Source organism: Pelecanus crispus, chromosome 11 (genome assembly GCF_030463565.1).
Source record: "Pelecanus crispus isolate bPelCri1 chromosome 11, bPelCri1.pri, whole genome shotgun sequence".
Classification (NCBI taxonomy): Eukaryota; Metazoa; Chordata; class Aves; order Pelecaniformes; family Pelecanidae; genus Pelecanus; species Pelecanus crispus.
The window spans coordinates 11,944,797-11,960,056 of record NC_134653.1 but is presented as its reverse complement, the minus strand read 5'-3'; the positions used below and the strand labels follow the sequence as shown (position 1 = coordinate 11,960,056).

Below are 15,260 nucleotides of genomic sequence, written 5' to 3'. Positions count from 1 at the left end.
GAAAACAGTAGGTAAATCTCAACTCAATATTACTTTGTTGTATTCCAAGCACTCATCTGAGAATACAAAATAGGCACAGAATATGCTCACGTTATTCAGAGATGTAAATGCCAGCAGACAGTAAGAGGAAAAGGTGAATTTGGTCAGTAGCTGCTGGTCAGTAAGGAATTCTGGAGGCTGCAACAAATAAATTCCTAACAAGAAATGAGGAAACTATCCTATTCTATTGAGTGTGTAAGGTTTTAGCTGTGCAGTTTGAACTGGTTCACATAAAAATATTTCACTTTTTAGATAAAATGCATCCACATTGGCCTTTTCAACTCTCTTCTCCCCTGGTGTGCTGAATCAGGCGCTCTGCAATGCACACATTGCATTGCATACATGCATGAACAGTCCAACTTCAAATTGCACTCTGCTAAGCTATATGATTTGGAGTCTAGGGTATAGCTTTAAAATAGCTTCCTAAGGATCAACTTGACCTCACTACCAAGGTATTGGTTGTTCTCGTTCAGTAACACAATGTAAATTAATAGCAATGGCACTGTTGTGTCTTGTTTTCACAAGCACTTGAGTCTTAGGTACTGAATTTAATGCAGGTCCCGAACATGATCCAGAACAGAGATTAGTGTGACTCACTACTTTTCCATGAACTGAATTTTCACAGCAGCCAGTCACTGAGGGATGAGTAGCTCACTTCTAAAATTAGACAGCCAAATTTTTAGGACATCTGTAGTTCAGAAGAAAGCAGCTGTGTGGAAATTAATTTAATACTGCCTCTGGTAAAGCATCACTTTTTCAGTTATCTAGACTTCTTACCACTTACGGCCACATTATGATGAGCGATATTAATGTACTATAGCTACAGTTGCTGCAAAGCAATAGGAATGCTTTGTCCCCCACCCCCCATTAAAGAAGGGAATTAAGCACAGTGGACTACACCCAAACAATGGGATCATGCAGAGTAAGAGGCACTTAAATCAATACGGTTTGCCTCAAATGCATGGAGAAATACAGAACATATCCCTTATTAAATTTCTGTTGTGGCAAATGAATCCACCCTTAAGCCACTATCAATGAATGCAAAGGGAAATGGACTACACACACTCATTAACCTTCCATGGGGATCAGTAAATGCAACTCTGAATGTTAACATATGAAAAATGCCATCGCTCTGTGACATGAATACCAGGTCAGGGTGAACTCAGCGTATGTCTACTTGTTCAAAAGATGTGGCCAGCCTAAATTTATATTGGTGGGCCTGATGTAGGCCGGTTGCTATTTCCGCTCAGAGCTCTCATAAAGCCAATATGAACTCTGCAATGTGCGGTCTGGGTAGCTTGGTGTCAGCATGGTCACAAACCCAGCCCTGGCTGGCATCATGGAAAAACTGCTTTGTGATCTTGGGATGTGCTCAAGGGTGCGTCTTGGGAGGAATCATGGCCTTCAGAGTCTGAAAGTGGTTAAAAACGGAACGTATTTAACTGTTGCTCCATACATCCAGACAGAAGGTGTGAATGGATAATAGTTTCAAAATCTCTATTGTTTTCTGCTGAAAAGTTTGGATAACAAAGCAACACTTTTGTACTTTTCTTGTGAAAATTCACCTGAATCTAAAACTTGGCTAATGTGGTCTAAGACCAGTAGATCTACAAGTTAAAAAAAGAGAGAGAGGATAGGAAGGATAGGGGAAAAGCACAGGAAGATGGTGCAGTCCTCCTGGAAGAAAATGTCCCTGAAAGTTATGTTTAATTTAGTTTAAGGTTCTGAGAGGCATTACACAAGTTATGGAGCTGAAGTGCACAAATCTTTTAAGGTTGATTTAACTGTGTGGTTATAATCTAGCTGCTTTAAAAAATTGTACTCAGACTCCCAAGAAGTATCTAAGTTCTTATTTAATAATTTTTTTTAAAAAGTGCATCCAGTGGCTCTTGGGCAGATGAAAGAAGTTTCTTTTGAGTGTTTCATCTCTTGTTTTATTATGCTTAAGTCCATTTTAGCTTTGATGTTTGGCTTGACCTAAATTGACATCTGAAAAAGAAGCCTGATATCAGTGCATAAATCTGTGATAATCACCACATCATTACACAGTATCACCTTTTGAAGAAGGAATTGTAAAGCTACTCTCTCTGTATTCAGAATTCAGCAGAAAGCTATTAACCCTTGTCTTTTATAAACAGATTAAAAAAATGCCTCTTGTAAGAAACAAAACCAGCAAGCTAAAGCAAAGCTAAACTATTTGAGATGGGACTTTGATGTACATTTTGTAAGAGATCTGCTGTCCTGAAGTTTGGCTAAAGGAATGTCAGTTTGTGATGAAAAATTTTTCTGGCGTGATGAATGCTAGATTCTTAAGTCAGAATGTTCTCAGCTGTTCTGCTGTTTTTCTGAGCCAAATAGCTCTGTCTGGAAATAGGCAGTGTGATACTGCTCTAAATTCATGGGGAAATGATGTTAACATCCATATGTGTGTCCAGGCTGAGCAAGGGTTAGTGAGAAGCTGTTTATGAATAGACCTCCCAGTTCTTAATTTATTATTGTCTAGATGGGGCCTGAAATGTAAGGTGGTAAAGGCTTTCTGTCTTTACATGGTAGGTATTTATAGCCCCTGAAAAGTATTATCAATTTATGCTTCCAATATGAAAATTATGTTGAAATCTTTACCCACTATTGTCCTTTTCCCTCCCCACAACTGTTTCTTTGAGGATGTTCCCCCATTTGCTTAAAATAATAGTGTATGACATTAATCAGTCATAGAAAATAGTCACCACCAGGATCTTTCTTAGGAGCTTTATGATGCACTAATTGTTTGAAATCATAAGGCCTCAGAATATTCCTCCAGTGACCTACTAATGCACATCCTGCAGAAAATGTGAAAGCTCTTACTTCAGAAACGTAAGAGCATCTTCTCTTTTTGGAAGTATTTAGCAGGTGTCTAAATTATATGCTTTAAATTTGCAACATATCTGATGTTTTTCTCTCTCATTTGTGCAGATAGGTATGGAAAATATGTACCGAAATGCATACGTAGGCATATTCGGGGCATAAAGAGCTAGGGCTGAACACTATGCATACAACTTAGGTGAAACTTGCTGAAAAATGGTGTACAGCAGGTAGGGTGTGTTTTTGTATGCATATATAGACACACATGCATATGATCACCAATTCTTACATGTAATTTTATTATCACTAATTGTAGTCCCCCTCTTGATTTTTAATACATTTCCAACTAACATGATATTCTGTATGAAATTCTGTCATGAAGTAGTCCAGATGAGCAAGACTTTGTTTTTAACTTTGAAGCAGAATGTCAGCTGACAACAGCAAATGCAACATACTGATCTAAAGGAGAAGTCATGCATCGTGTTGCTTACTTACCGACTGCCTTTAGAGAGGCGTACTTGTTAAGCTCTTTGCCTGGGGGCTGTTGCTCATATGGGTTTGTGATCTGTCCCAGGCTGGGATATGAATGTTGATGTGCCATCTGAGGAAGGAGGGGAGATGTTGGCATGACATTATTCATCTGTGGTGGATCTGTATTAAAGAAAATCAACAAGCTTTAAGAGAAAAATAAACAAGTCTTAAGGTTTTAACATCATTACCCAGGACAGATTAGACAGGACATGTCATGATTTTTAATCCAATAAAACACTATTTACTATGAAGTGGGAGTTTGAGTACAGCAAGCCTGTACTTCAAAGAGTTAATGGCATGATTAAAGGCTGACGAATGATTGTAGCAATACATGCTAACTTTTGTATAAAAAAGATCTTTGAACTAAAATACAGGTTTTCAAAACAATTGAACACCAACACAAAGACTGAATTTGCTGCAGCATTAGGATAGAAACCAAAACTCGAAGTTTATTCCAAGGTAGCTTGAACACAGGGCAGTAGTATCATTCTGTTTGTGCAGTTAAACAGCCAGGGTATTTTAAATTGGCTCAGGCAGGCGGTTGCATATGTGCGGTTACACTGCTTTTAATACCAGAACCAGCCTGGTTATTTGCACAACATTATGTTGCGTTCTGTAGACATGCCTCACAGTGCAGAACGTGCAATTTTGGCTCATGACTATCATTAGGTAATTTCTTCAAAGCTGACACTTTGTCCTTATGTTTTCTCCTTTTCCCTGACAGTAGGTATCACAATATCATACCAAGATAACATTTTCTGGAGCAGACATATCTAAAAGCAGGAACTAATTACTGTGTATGTAGAGTTTTATACCAGCACTCACCCCATACCCATTCTATAGTTGATTTGTTCCTTTATAGTAGAGAATACAGATGGATACTTTTCTTTGTAAGATATTCCATAATTTATTAGTTGTTTTTAATGTTTGATTCCAGCCTCTTAAAAAGTTTGGTCAGAATTGTATGCTGCACGGAATTTGCAAAGCTAAATTACAACAGATTTCAACATACTCAGCATATCTTTTTTGCTGAGTCTTTCTCCAGGCTGTGTATTTTGAGATATTTGGAGCTGACTGTCAGTTCTAGAACCTTATCATGGCTTCTGAAATCACAGACGAGTGCATTTTTCTCCTGCAATGAAACTATGGTGCTGAACTGATGACAATACAGTAACACCCATAGCATCAAGCACAGGCTTATGATCATGTAGAAAGCAAGCTGTGCAGTTAGGGCAAAGAAGGCTTATTATGATGGAGTGAGTGGACCACCCCCCAAGTGCCCACAGGACCTGGCAGGAGCCAAATATCCCTGCAGTTTGCCAGGATTTTAAGGGAATTGAGCCACTTGGCTTTCCACAGCTCATTAATGAAGCTGAGTGCATGAGCAGAAGCTCTAAAGCCAGTTAACAGATTTACTGCTGGGAGAGAAAAGGAAAGCTAAGGCAGTTTTTAACTTTCTTCTTCTTCACCATGGCTGCTGCCTGGTGCAGTCTCTGCTGTTCAGACTGAGGCTGCCTCTGCCTCTGCAGAGCAGTGTAATCACATCCTCCTACCACATACACATATAAACAAGTTGTGAGGGCACCTCGAGGCAACTCAAGAAAAATGGTAGAAGTGCTACCATCTAATAACAGTATGATTCTTCTTGCTGTTACTGGTTATTATTAGGGAACAAACTGGTTGTTGATAGTAGGTACAGCTGAATGAGAAACGATTTTCCCATAACAAAAGAGTTTTTCAGTAAGTGTTTTTTTTCTTTTACCAAACACATGAAATCTGAAGTTGGACTTTTTTCTTGCAAATATTGTGTCAGATGAGGAGAAACATTTTGTTATGATTTCAAAATTATATATATATATATAAAAAAATTGGCTCACTTTTTGAAAATAAAATGTTATTTTGGATTGAAAACCAGAAACTTTTCTGTTCCAGAATTCCCCAAAAGAAGTATTGGAACACTTTCTGAATTTTTTTTTATAGGTTTACCTTGAAAGTGTAAGTTTGTTAAGTCAAACCTTACACAGAAACATTTGTTATTTTAATGAATTGCTATTTTCTAATAAATAAAAGCTCTCAGTAAGTTTCTGTTCAGCTACAGTGCTGGCATGTCTGATGTAACTAAGTGGAATGACTCTTAGAGCAAGAATTTGTGAAATCCTATTCTGTTCCCATTCTATCTCTAGCATACAGCTGAGGAAAGCCTCTTACTCTAATGCTTGAACCTTAAAATAGCTGACCATGTTTTCCAAACCATCCATATCTTCCAAATGTCTCTCTTTTGTGGTTGCATCTACAAGTACACTTTTGAGGAGGAATGCTAGCACACCCATATTTTGCTAACAGGGCAGCTCTAAAGATACCACCATGGGTGGGACCTTTAATATAAGGAAGGTGTCAACCTTTTACCATTACATTCACTAATTTTTTTCTGAGTAGATCTAAACCAGCACTTTGTAGATGCTACTACCACAAAGTTCCCTTGTGGCAATTCTTATTATTCAGTCTGTCAAAACATCATGATTTCACTGTGATGAAAGTATTGAGAGCACCAATATTTCTATGCTCACTGCTCAAGTGACTTGCAGCTGTGGAGACTTGCAAAAACAATGTAAAAAATGTGTAGTTAACCAGGACTGTTTTTCTACCTCTGTCTCTTACTTAGATCTATCATTTTTATTCAGTCTTCTCCTTAAATGTAGTGAAGAAAGTTACCTCAGAAATGTACTGGGGAAAATAGGTGTACCTGGTTTTCACCCAGGTGTTCAGTGGCAAACTATGTTGCTACTAGGTTGCTGGGTTACTAATGTTGCTGGGGTTTGGTTCTTTGAGTGTTTATGAAGATATAAAAAAACATGTTTTCCATTTCCTGATAATCTTTGACTTCTTGTCTTGTCTTGTTAAAAGCCCAAAACTCTCCTGAATTATGAATTTCAAGCAAATTAATTACAGTCATTCTTTCACTGCTGCACTGACTGCACAGTGCACCCCACTCATACCCAGATGCTTACACAAGACATCACATAGAAGACACAGTTCACGTTACTCATTCAACTGGCCGTTTGCAGAACGTAAATTAAGCAAAAGGCCAAACTCTGGCAAAGTACATTGAACTATATTGAAGAAAGATGCCTATTTATAAAGAGACTCCCATTGGAATGGACTCTAGGGCCTAAAAGGAAAATCTCAGCCTGATATATAAATCTGTCTAAATCTGAATCATACTAAATTTTAGTCTAACTGGCCATAACTGGTGAATGTTGCATTTGTTTGCAAGCTTGCTGAACTGTGTGCGATCTGATTCCTTATCTTTGGGTTTCTAGAAATAAGTGAGCAAATGGGACACTTATGTTGTTTTCTCCACACATGGTTAATGTGATTATGATGGGTAAATTCACCTGTATTTGGATGCTATCTGGGAAATGTTTGCAACTGAAATAACAATGGTGTAATGCAAATTCTGCAGCAGGGTCGGTGATGGGGAGGGTAAGTCTAACCACCGCGGGGAGCCCAGGCTTAGCCGTGAGCAAGGTGGAGGTTTCAACCAGGACCTGCCTTGCCTACTGTGGGGCAATCCACATTTATGACTAAAAAATGGTGTTGGCCTTGGCAGTGTTGTCTTATACTTGTAATCACTGCTTCAGTCTCAGCAATACTGAATAGGGATTCTCTCAGGAAATAAAGAATTTTTCTACAACTACTTCACAAGATCTCTGTGTGAAATTTGAGATTTTTCAATTTGAGATTTTGACTTTTTTCCCTGGAATTGGAAAAAATAGTAAATGTTAAATTTTCGGGAGCAAATAATAATCTATTGTATTATTCAGAATATTTTGGGATGCAAGGGATTGGTTTCGATTGGAAGAAAGTTTAACCAGAAAAATCCCTACCAGCTTTATCACTGACCTCTAGTGCCAAGTTAAATCCTTTATACCTATAAACCATTTATTCTGTGATTGGTATTTGGAAATAGCTGGATTCACTGGATGGGGACAGCTTTAACCTGAAAGCTGTGGCTGGGCTGATACATTACTTTTGGCAACCTGACACTGGTACATTGTCCAGCACGGTATTCCATATAACCAGCTGTAGTGTGCCACTGCCAAATTATGTATTTGTTTTTAAAGAATAGAGAATATGAACATCACAAAAAGTTAACAAACTGTTTGTGTCACAGCATTTAGCATGAATAGTCAGACCTGATTACCAATGGTGATATTGTAAAAAAACTGCAATATTCACAACCTATGTTACTTCCTGCTGAAGCAAGGAAATATGATGCCAGGCTGCTTCCTAACCTCCCAAGACTTTGAGGAGTCATTCTGGATGTAGTGTTAGTGGTTTGCTCTCTGTCTTCCTGCTACCAGCCCAAAAGGAAGAGTCTGAAAAAGCATGCTGGAATTCACTGCACAAAAGCTAGATATCTGCTGGGCAGAAAATGAGACATACAGGAAAAAAGAAAAACAAAAACTGAAGAGTGCTTTTGATGGTTATCCCCTTAAGAGGTCTAGGTATAGAAAACCTTGTGGGAGGCAAATGGAGCAGAAAATAAGAACTGGAAGGAAGCTGCACCAAAAACAGTTTATAGCTAGAGAAAGTGTCATCAGCTTCTGGTCCCAGTAGTTGATGAAGAGTGATCATTACATTATCTGTTTATTATCTTGACCTATATCTCAGCCTGTGCAATTGAAACTTGTATCCAGATATCACAGCTAACAGTTTACTGCATTTTTTCAGGTGAAAATGCTTTTTTTTGGAGTGTTTTTACGACTGCCTGATTGTGAATTATGGAGTTGCTTTAGTGTGCATCACAGTGACGACAATAATGTAATTGGTTGCTGTAGTTATGCTGCACTCTATCCACTTAAGATGGTGTCATATCTAATTTATGCACTTGATTCAGAAATCAAGGAATGGCCATCTCAGCAATTATTAAATACAAACAGGAACCCAGTGTGGAAACACCTGGCACACCATGGCCACATGTATTAATGTGGTAAGACAAGACAAAAGCCCCAAAGCTTTTTGTTTGTTTTATTTTCTGCATTGTTTGTAGAATATATTGTGCTGTTCACCCAGTTTGATTAGTCTTGTCAAGAAGCTTCCAGGGTTCTGGGAAAGACTCAGGGTTAGAGGAAGGGATGCTAGTAGGCTGCTAGCAATAATAAGCTTGTTCACTGAGAGCCAACAACCTGCCATGAACATCCCTTAAGCTCAGCCACTATCGTCCTCCTCTTCAGCCATGGGAGAGTGAAACCTGTTCTGTAGAGTGGCCTGGGGATTCATTCCTTTCTGTAGCAATGAAGTCAATGATTCGGTGCTTGAAGACAGGGAAAATGAAAAAACTCCATAGGCACAGAATGGAATCTATTAGTAAATGAGCAGTTACAGGCATAAGGAAAAGAACAAATGAGACAGGCGATGCACTAACAAAACAGGAGAGGGTGGGGGAAGGGCAGGAAAGCAGAATGAGATTTTGCTATAAAAGCCACCTGCAGACACACATACAAAAGAAATGAGAACAAGACAGACAAAAGAAGACTGGGAAGTCAAGGGGGGGGAAGGGAAAAATCAGAACAAAATATAATAATAGCTGAGCATTTTCAGATACTCAAGAGAAAAAGATATGCCCTGAACTAACTAAAATTGAGAAGAACAGCTATGAAAACAGGACAGATCTGAGTGATTAGAGAATACCAGTATAAAATTGCTCCCCTCCCATCCATAACTGCACTGCCACCAACATGCATATTTGCCTCTTTGTTCTTGAGTGTATTATACTTAATTATAAGACTAGCTCATCCAGTGTTGTAAATCCATACTCACATATAAGCCTCACCAAGAGAATCTGCAGGTTCTATTTCTGAAGCGTCCCAGATATGATGAAAGCTGTGGGATTTTAACAACTTGACTATGCCTGTAAACTAATTCTTTTCAGACCAGTTCCTTCCCAGATAATAAGACTGTTCTCCATTCATGGGACTGAGCCTCCTGTTGGGGTGAAACTCAAATCTTTGGCCTACATACTTGCTCTTGCCTCTCTGTAGGTTGTCCCAATGCAGTTGAACTGACCGTTTCTGAGGTTTTGCATGTGCTTTTTCCTACACCTGTATAACTTGAGTTTTTTCCTTTCTTTTCAGTATTGTATTGCCATTGTCTTTTTATTTAGATTCTTTGCCCCTTTTTTAAATGTTGTGGTTTTAAGGATATTCTTATTTACATCCAGAGCATCATTGCATGCAGGAGCATACAAGGGTAAGTTCTGCAGTAGTTTGGTACATCACAATCAGGCTGCACACCCATTAGATAATGCACTGTTTGTGCACATATAAACATATACGTAATATGTGTGGTCCATCCAGGTTATTAGCCACTCTCTGTCCAGTACTAGATGTGTGGCAGGAGGGTGCAAGAGCCCCAGTGATATATATATGCAAAATTCTCTGAAAGGTGTGTGCTTATCCCTTACACTAGGGGTTATGCCCAGAAACAGCAATGCAGGTTATGCCCCAAAACAGCAATCTTCTTAAACCCTTTGGTTTGCTTTGACTGTTACAAATCTGCACGGTCTGGTTCTCCACATAGTCATAAAATGGTATTTCAGTTCTTGTTAAATTAATGGCACTCTGCAGCAACATTTTCCACAGTCTAGTACAAGTCCTAAACTGAAAAGTATTCCTATTATCTAATCTTAATTTCTCTGCCTTGCAATTTAACTGATTTTGTATTATAGCAAGAACAGATGCTCGCAATACAGCTTCTGTACCATTCATTATTTTATATGCTTTTTTCCACTTTTCGAATATTTGTCTCTTTTCTGAAGTAAATCATTTCACTCCTTTCTATCTTTCTTTATCTGACAGTCTTTCCAAGCTTTGATCATTACTGCTGCCATTTCTCAACACTTGTAGCATTGCAGTGCAGCTTCTGAGATGAGGTTCTACCCTCAGTAACACATGGAGTTGTGTTATTCTGTATATATCGTAAGTCAGCCCTATAAGTTTCTGTCCCTTATGATATGAAGACTTTTTTGTTTTCTCGTCAGTGATGCACAAGTCACGTGAGTAGTCATATTTTCCCTAAATGTGATAGCTCTGAGACAATACATATTTTTCATGGCAGTTTATGCTAGCCAGTTATCTGTTCTGTTTCTGCACCGTATCACAAAAACATTCTTGTAACACAGACAACCTACCCGTCTAATCACCATCACAAAAAGGATATGAGATGAGTGGGATGGCATTTCATCCAGCAAAAAAATGTTTCTGTTTAATGGAAGTGACAGTCTAGAGTGTAAATGCCTGTCATCAAACATACTGTCTTGTGCCTTCCGCTCTCCTATCAAGCAATTGTAGGAGTTAGTCCCATGCTACATGCTATACTCTTGATTCTCCATGGTGCCACTGAGTACGAGTGTCTCTCAGCATACTGACGTCTAGTGCGTATGTTTTCTATTCACTTCCTACATGATTAACCTCTTGGTCTATTGCTGTCTTCCATGGTAGAGGTTGCATGGTCTTTCACATATGGATATCCTCAGTGGATTTCTGAGGAGAAGCTTTTTTTCTCCGAAACAGAAAAATTCTGGATGGAGGAACACCTTCAGTTACACTGTCAAATTCAAAAAGTTATTAAACTCCTTATGACACAATGATGTTGTGGGCTGTCCTGACAGCATGGAGCATGGGCAAGTGAAGCATAACCCCTGCTGCAAGCGTTTATGAATCAGCAGGGTTCATAGTGCTGACTGACACCAAAATTCCTGTTGGTTCAAGTTGAAAATTGGCAAGAGATAGGATGGCATAGTAACTGTTAGCACTTTGTTGATCTAATTTGAGACACTGGTGAACAAGGTTATTGTGGATGCATTCTTTATGAGAAAGCATTACAGTAGGGAGATTCATGAGTTGATGTTCAGACACAATGTCACTCATCTGGACATGGGAAAGAAGGTCAAGGAGCCAGATCACAAAATCCACAGTGCTCTGCCCTTGATGCATATCTTCGCAGGAACTGACTTTCCTCTGGCAGGAGAGGTAAACTGCAGAGACGTATCAAGTGAGCTGTGTAGTCAGAGTGCTGTTGTTGCTCGAACAATGCCCCGTGCCTGTTTTTAAATGGCAAAATTCCCAAGTTTCCTTCCAGCACACTGGAATCCTGGGCTGCTGTCAGATGAAGGCAACACTATGTACACACACTCAAAACCAGATGGACTCTTCATTCTCAACACTTTTATCTGAAGCACAGGTGAGGACAGCACTAATTTTACAATACAAATCCTTGCCTCCCCCCCCTTTAATTTTCTATCTACATCCTTCAGGCACTTACCTGTGTGAAAGTCAGAGATTATATGCCTTTGAATAATGATTTTAGGGGGGCTTGAAACATAAAAGAAGGAAAATTAGTAGTAATGTGGCCAAAGAGGAGTGGGGCTCCACTGCCATCTGAGTCCAGCCAGGGAAGTGCACACAGTGTTCCTGTAAAAGGACCTTTTTCTTACTGAATGTGCTGCTGCCGCTTTGTGTTTAAATCTATGGGAAGTATTAAGAATCTTATGCCTGTGAGCTCTTCTGAACTTTGTGTGACAGGTTACAAATGGGGAAAGAGACAACTGCATCTTTGTGTATCAGAGCTGGTGACTGAAGTTTCCCACTGTCTTCTAGATGAAGTCTCTGATGATGTGAGGTGCTGAATTCTCTGTGGTTGCAGTGATTTAGGAGATGGAGCCTTCATCATGTTTCAGGTTTGGGCTCCTTGTTTCTGGTTAGACTCCAAGTCTGTAGGAGCAGAGTTCTGTGAAGTCAGTTGGCTGTTTTACTGCCATCCGAGGAGGGTGGGAGTGGGATATCACTGGCCTTGTGACTAAACTGGCTGGAAGCCTCTCTCTTCTGCTTTTCATTTCCCTTGGGCTCTGTGCTGTACTGTCGTACTCATATTCTTGTAATATTTTCTGGGCTCTTGCTTTGCAAAAGTGCTGCAGTCTGAGGTTGGTTTTCCATGTAGACTTTTATTATATGACACCATATCTCCTTTTATGAAGGTTATTTTTGTGTCCTCTGAAGGTTTGCTTTTCCTTCATAATTACTCACAACCTGACAGACTTATAATCCTCTGATAGGATTTGTGACATTGTAATCTTCTCTAGAGCAACCCATTGTGGCTTCACAAACAGAGGATTATAACCTTTAAGAAGGCAATAAACAGATGAACTCTTGAGATATCAAGACCCTGCTTTCATATCAATTTCTAATGCTTGAGTTGTGGGAGGGCAGGGAGCGGTGCTGTGTTCTCACTCCCACCCACGTTTCTGGTTTTCTCCATCTTCTTTAGCCTCAAGTATCAGAGTTGAGAAATTAATTAAACCCACCAGTTATACACACTTCGAGCGCTGCAAATATCCTTATCTATGCAAATTAAGAAATGATAAATTCAGCAAATTTGACTTACACAACAGAATGTTTTTTGCGCAGAAAAATGTTCTTTACACTTTCCCATAAGGTGTCAGTTGTTTTACAAACCAAACACTTCTATGCATTTTCACAGAAATAAAAAGTCTGCTAAGATGTACCAGCCAGCTCAGGTTCTTTGTTTTGCCTGGTTTGTGTCTCAATGAAATTACTTTTCTTCCAACAATTAATATACTGTTACTCAATGGGAATGTGCCTGTCATTATACTATTTATTCTAAATGTTTATATGCCTTACTTGTTTTCTCTTACTGTAATGGTTATTGATGACCAATAAGTGTAAATTTTTATGCAGCTTGAATATATTAAAAATTCCCTTACTTCAGGCATTCCACTAGTTTGTCTATTAGCTGTCCCAATATACCAACTGTTTAGAAGGAAAAGACTAGACAGTATAAAGATTATAAAAGCAAACATGTTACTGACTTCATGTCTTTGTTATTTACTGTTATGTCTAAGCAGTAACTTAGTGTTCCCCTCCCTATAGCTTATGAGTAACAAATTGCCTGCAGGATTCTCATGTTGGTCACGGGCAAAGGCAATTGAAGAGTTAAGATTTAAGGCAGAGATAGAGTTGAAACTGGAAAGAAGTTGCTCAGCATTGTTCCCCTTTGGTCAGCAAAAGTTGAGGACAATTTCACTAGCTAATCATCTAGCTAATGTGGGGTTTGAGAAATATTTTACTTAAATATGTATCTCGCCTGAGCATATCCCAGTGGCATATTCTGTCCTGATATACCTGACCCGGCAATGGAGAAGAGTGTGCTTTTTAGTTTCTGGCATAATTTAGTTTATTCTTTCAGAGTATCACTAGAGATGAAAATATATCAGTGTAGAGAGAGAACTTGTCCTATTATCTGTTTTACATTTCCTTTTAAGGCAGTTTTAAGTCCATTGGTTCTCTTACTCTCCAAGGATATGGAGAGCAGATGATTACTGTCCCTTGTGCTGCAGCATTTTATGTATTTTGAAGTCTCTGCACTACAGAATAGGAATGCTTTCAGTCTTCTCATATAGAGTGATTAGAGGTCTCGGAAACCCAGCCTTTCTGAACACATTTTTCTTGAGGCTTGGCATCTCATATCTTCTCATATTTCTCATATCTTGCAGGATCCCTACTTATTTATGCACCCTAGCTTACCATTTCTTCTCTGGCATCAGCATGACGTTGTTGATCCATTTCTGCTGTTGATCCATTTCTCCCTTCGATCCCCTAAAGCCCAGAAATCCTTTTATGTCAGATTGCTCTTTACAGTCTCATTCCTACTCTATGTTTGTTTAGATTATTATTTTTATACATACAACATTGTGTCTCATTTCATAGGGCTACACCTTGTTTTTTCACACCATTTTTCCAGCTTTTTGGATCTTTTGGATTCTAATTCTGTCATTCAAGGCCTTTGAAACCCCTTCCACATTGGTGTTGTCCACAAATTTAACAAGTGTTATCTATGCTCTGTCCTGTCATCCTCCTCATTAATGAAAATATTGCACAATATTGGAGACAGAATAAATTCCTGCAGAACTCTGTTCAGCATATCCTTCCATTTCAAAAAATATGAATCATTGGGGACTATTCTCTGAATGCAGTTTTTAGACTATTTTGCACCTATCTTCTAGAAACAGCTTGTGAAATCTTACTAAAAATCAAGATTTATTATATCTACAGCTTTCCCCCATCCAAAGGGCCTGTTACATTGTCATGGAAGGAAATTGCTTAGGTTTAGCTCCATTTGTTCTTGACAAATCTTTTTTAGTTGTTAATTCATGACCATGTTTTGACTAGATGCTGTAAGAAATTTGATGAATCATAGAATCATAGAATGTTTTGGGTTGGAAGGGACCTGTAGAGGTCATCTAACCCAACGCCCCTGCAGTGAGCAGGGACAGCTTTCACTAGGTCAGGTTGCTCAGAGCCCCATCCAACCTGACCTGGAATGTTTCTGGGGATGGAGCCTCTGCTACCTCTCTGGGCAACCCCTTCCAGTGCTTCACCACCCACCCTCATTGTAAAAAATTTCTTCCTTATATCCATTCTAAATCTACCCTCCTTTAGTTTAAATCCATTACTCCTTGTCCTGTCACAACAGGCCTTGCTAAAAGGATTGTTCCCATCTTTCCTATAGGCCCCCTTTAAGTACTGAAAGGCTGCAATAAGCTCTTCTCGCAGCCTTCTCTTCTCCAGGCTGAACAACCCCAACTCTATCAGCCTGTCCTCATAGGAGAGGTGCTCCAGCCCTTGGATCATTTTTGTGGCCCTCTTCTGGACCTGCTCCAACAGGTCCATGTCCTTCTTGTGCTGAGGGCTCCAGAGCTGGACGCAGTACTGCAGGTGAGGTCTCACCAGAGCAGAGTAGATGGGCAGAATCACCTCCCTCGACCTGCT

At 39.3% G+C, this 15,260-nt stretch overlaps 1 protein-coding gene across 1 annotated transcript in view; it reads right to left on the bottom strand.

The window, feature by feature from the left end:
• The window catches only part of SHISA9 (shisa family member 9), a 196,455-nt gene that overhangs the window by 17,729 nt on the left and 163,466 nt on the right, over positions 1-15,260 (bottom strand). The window contains exon 3 of the mRNA XM_075719108.1: positions 3,376-3,531. Within this exon, the coding sequence (XP_075575223.1) occupies positions 3,376-3,531 (156 nt within the window). The remainder of the gene's footprint in view (positions 1-3,375; positions 3,532-15,260) is intronic.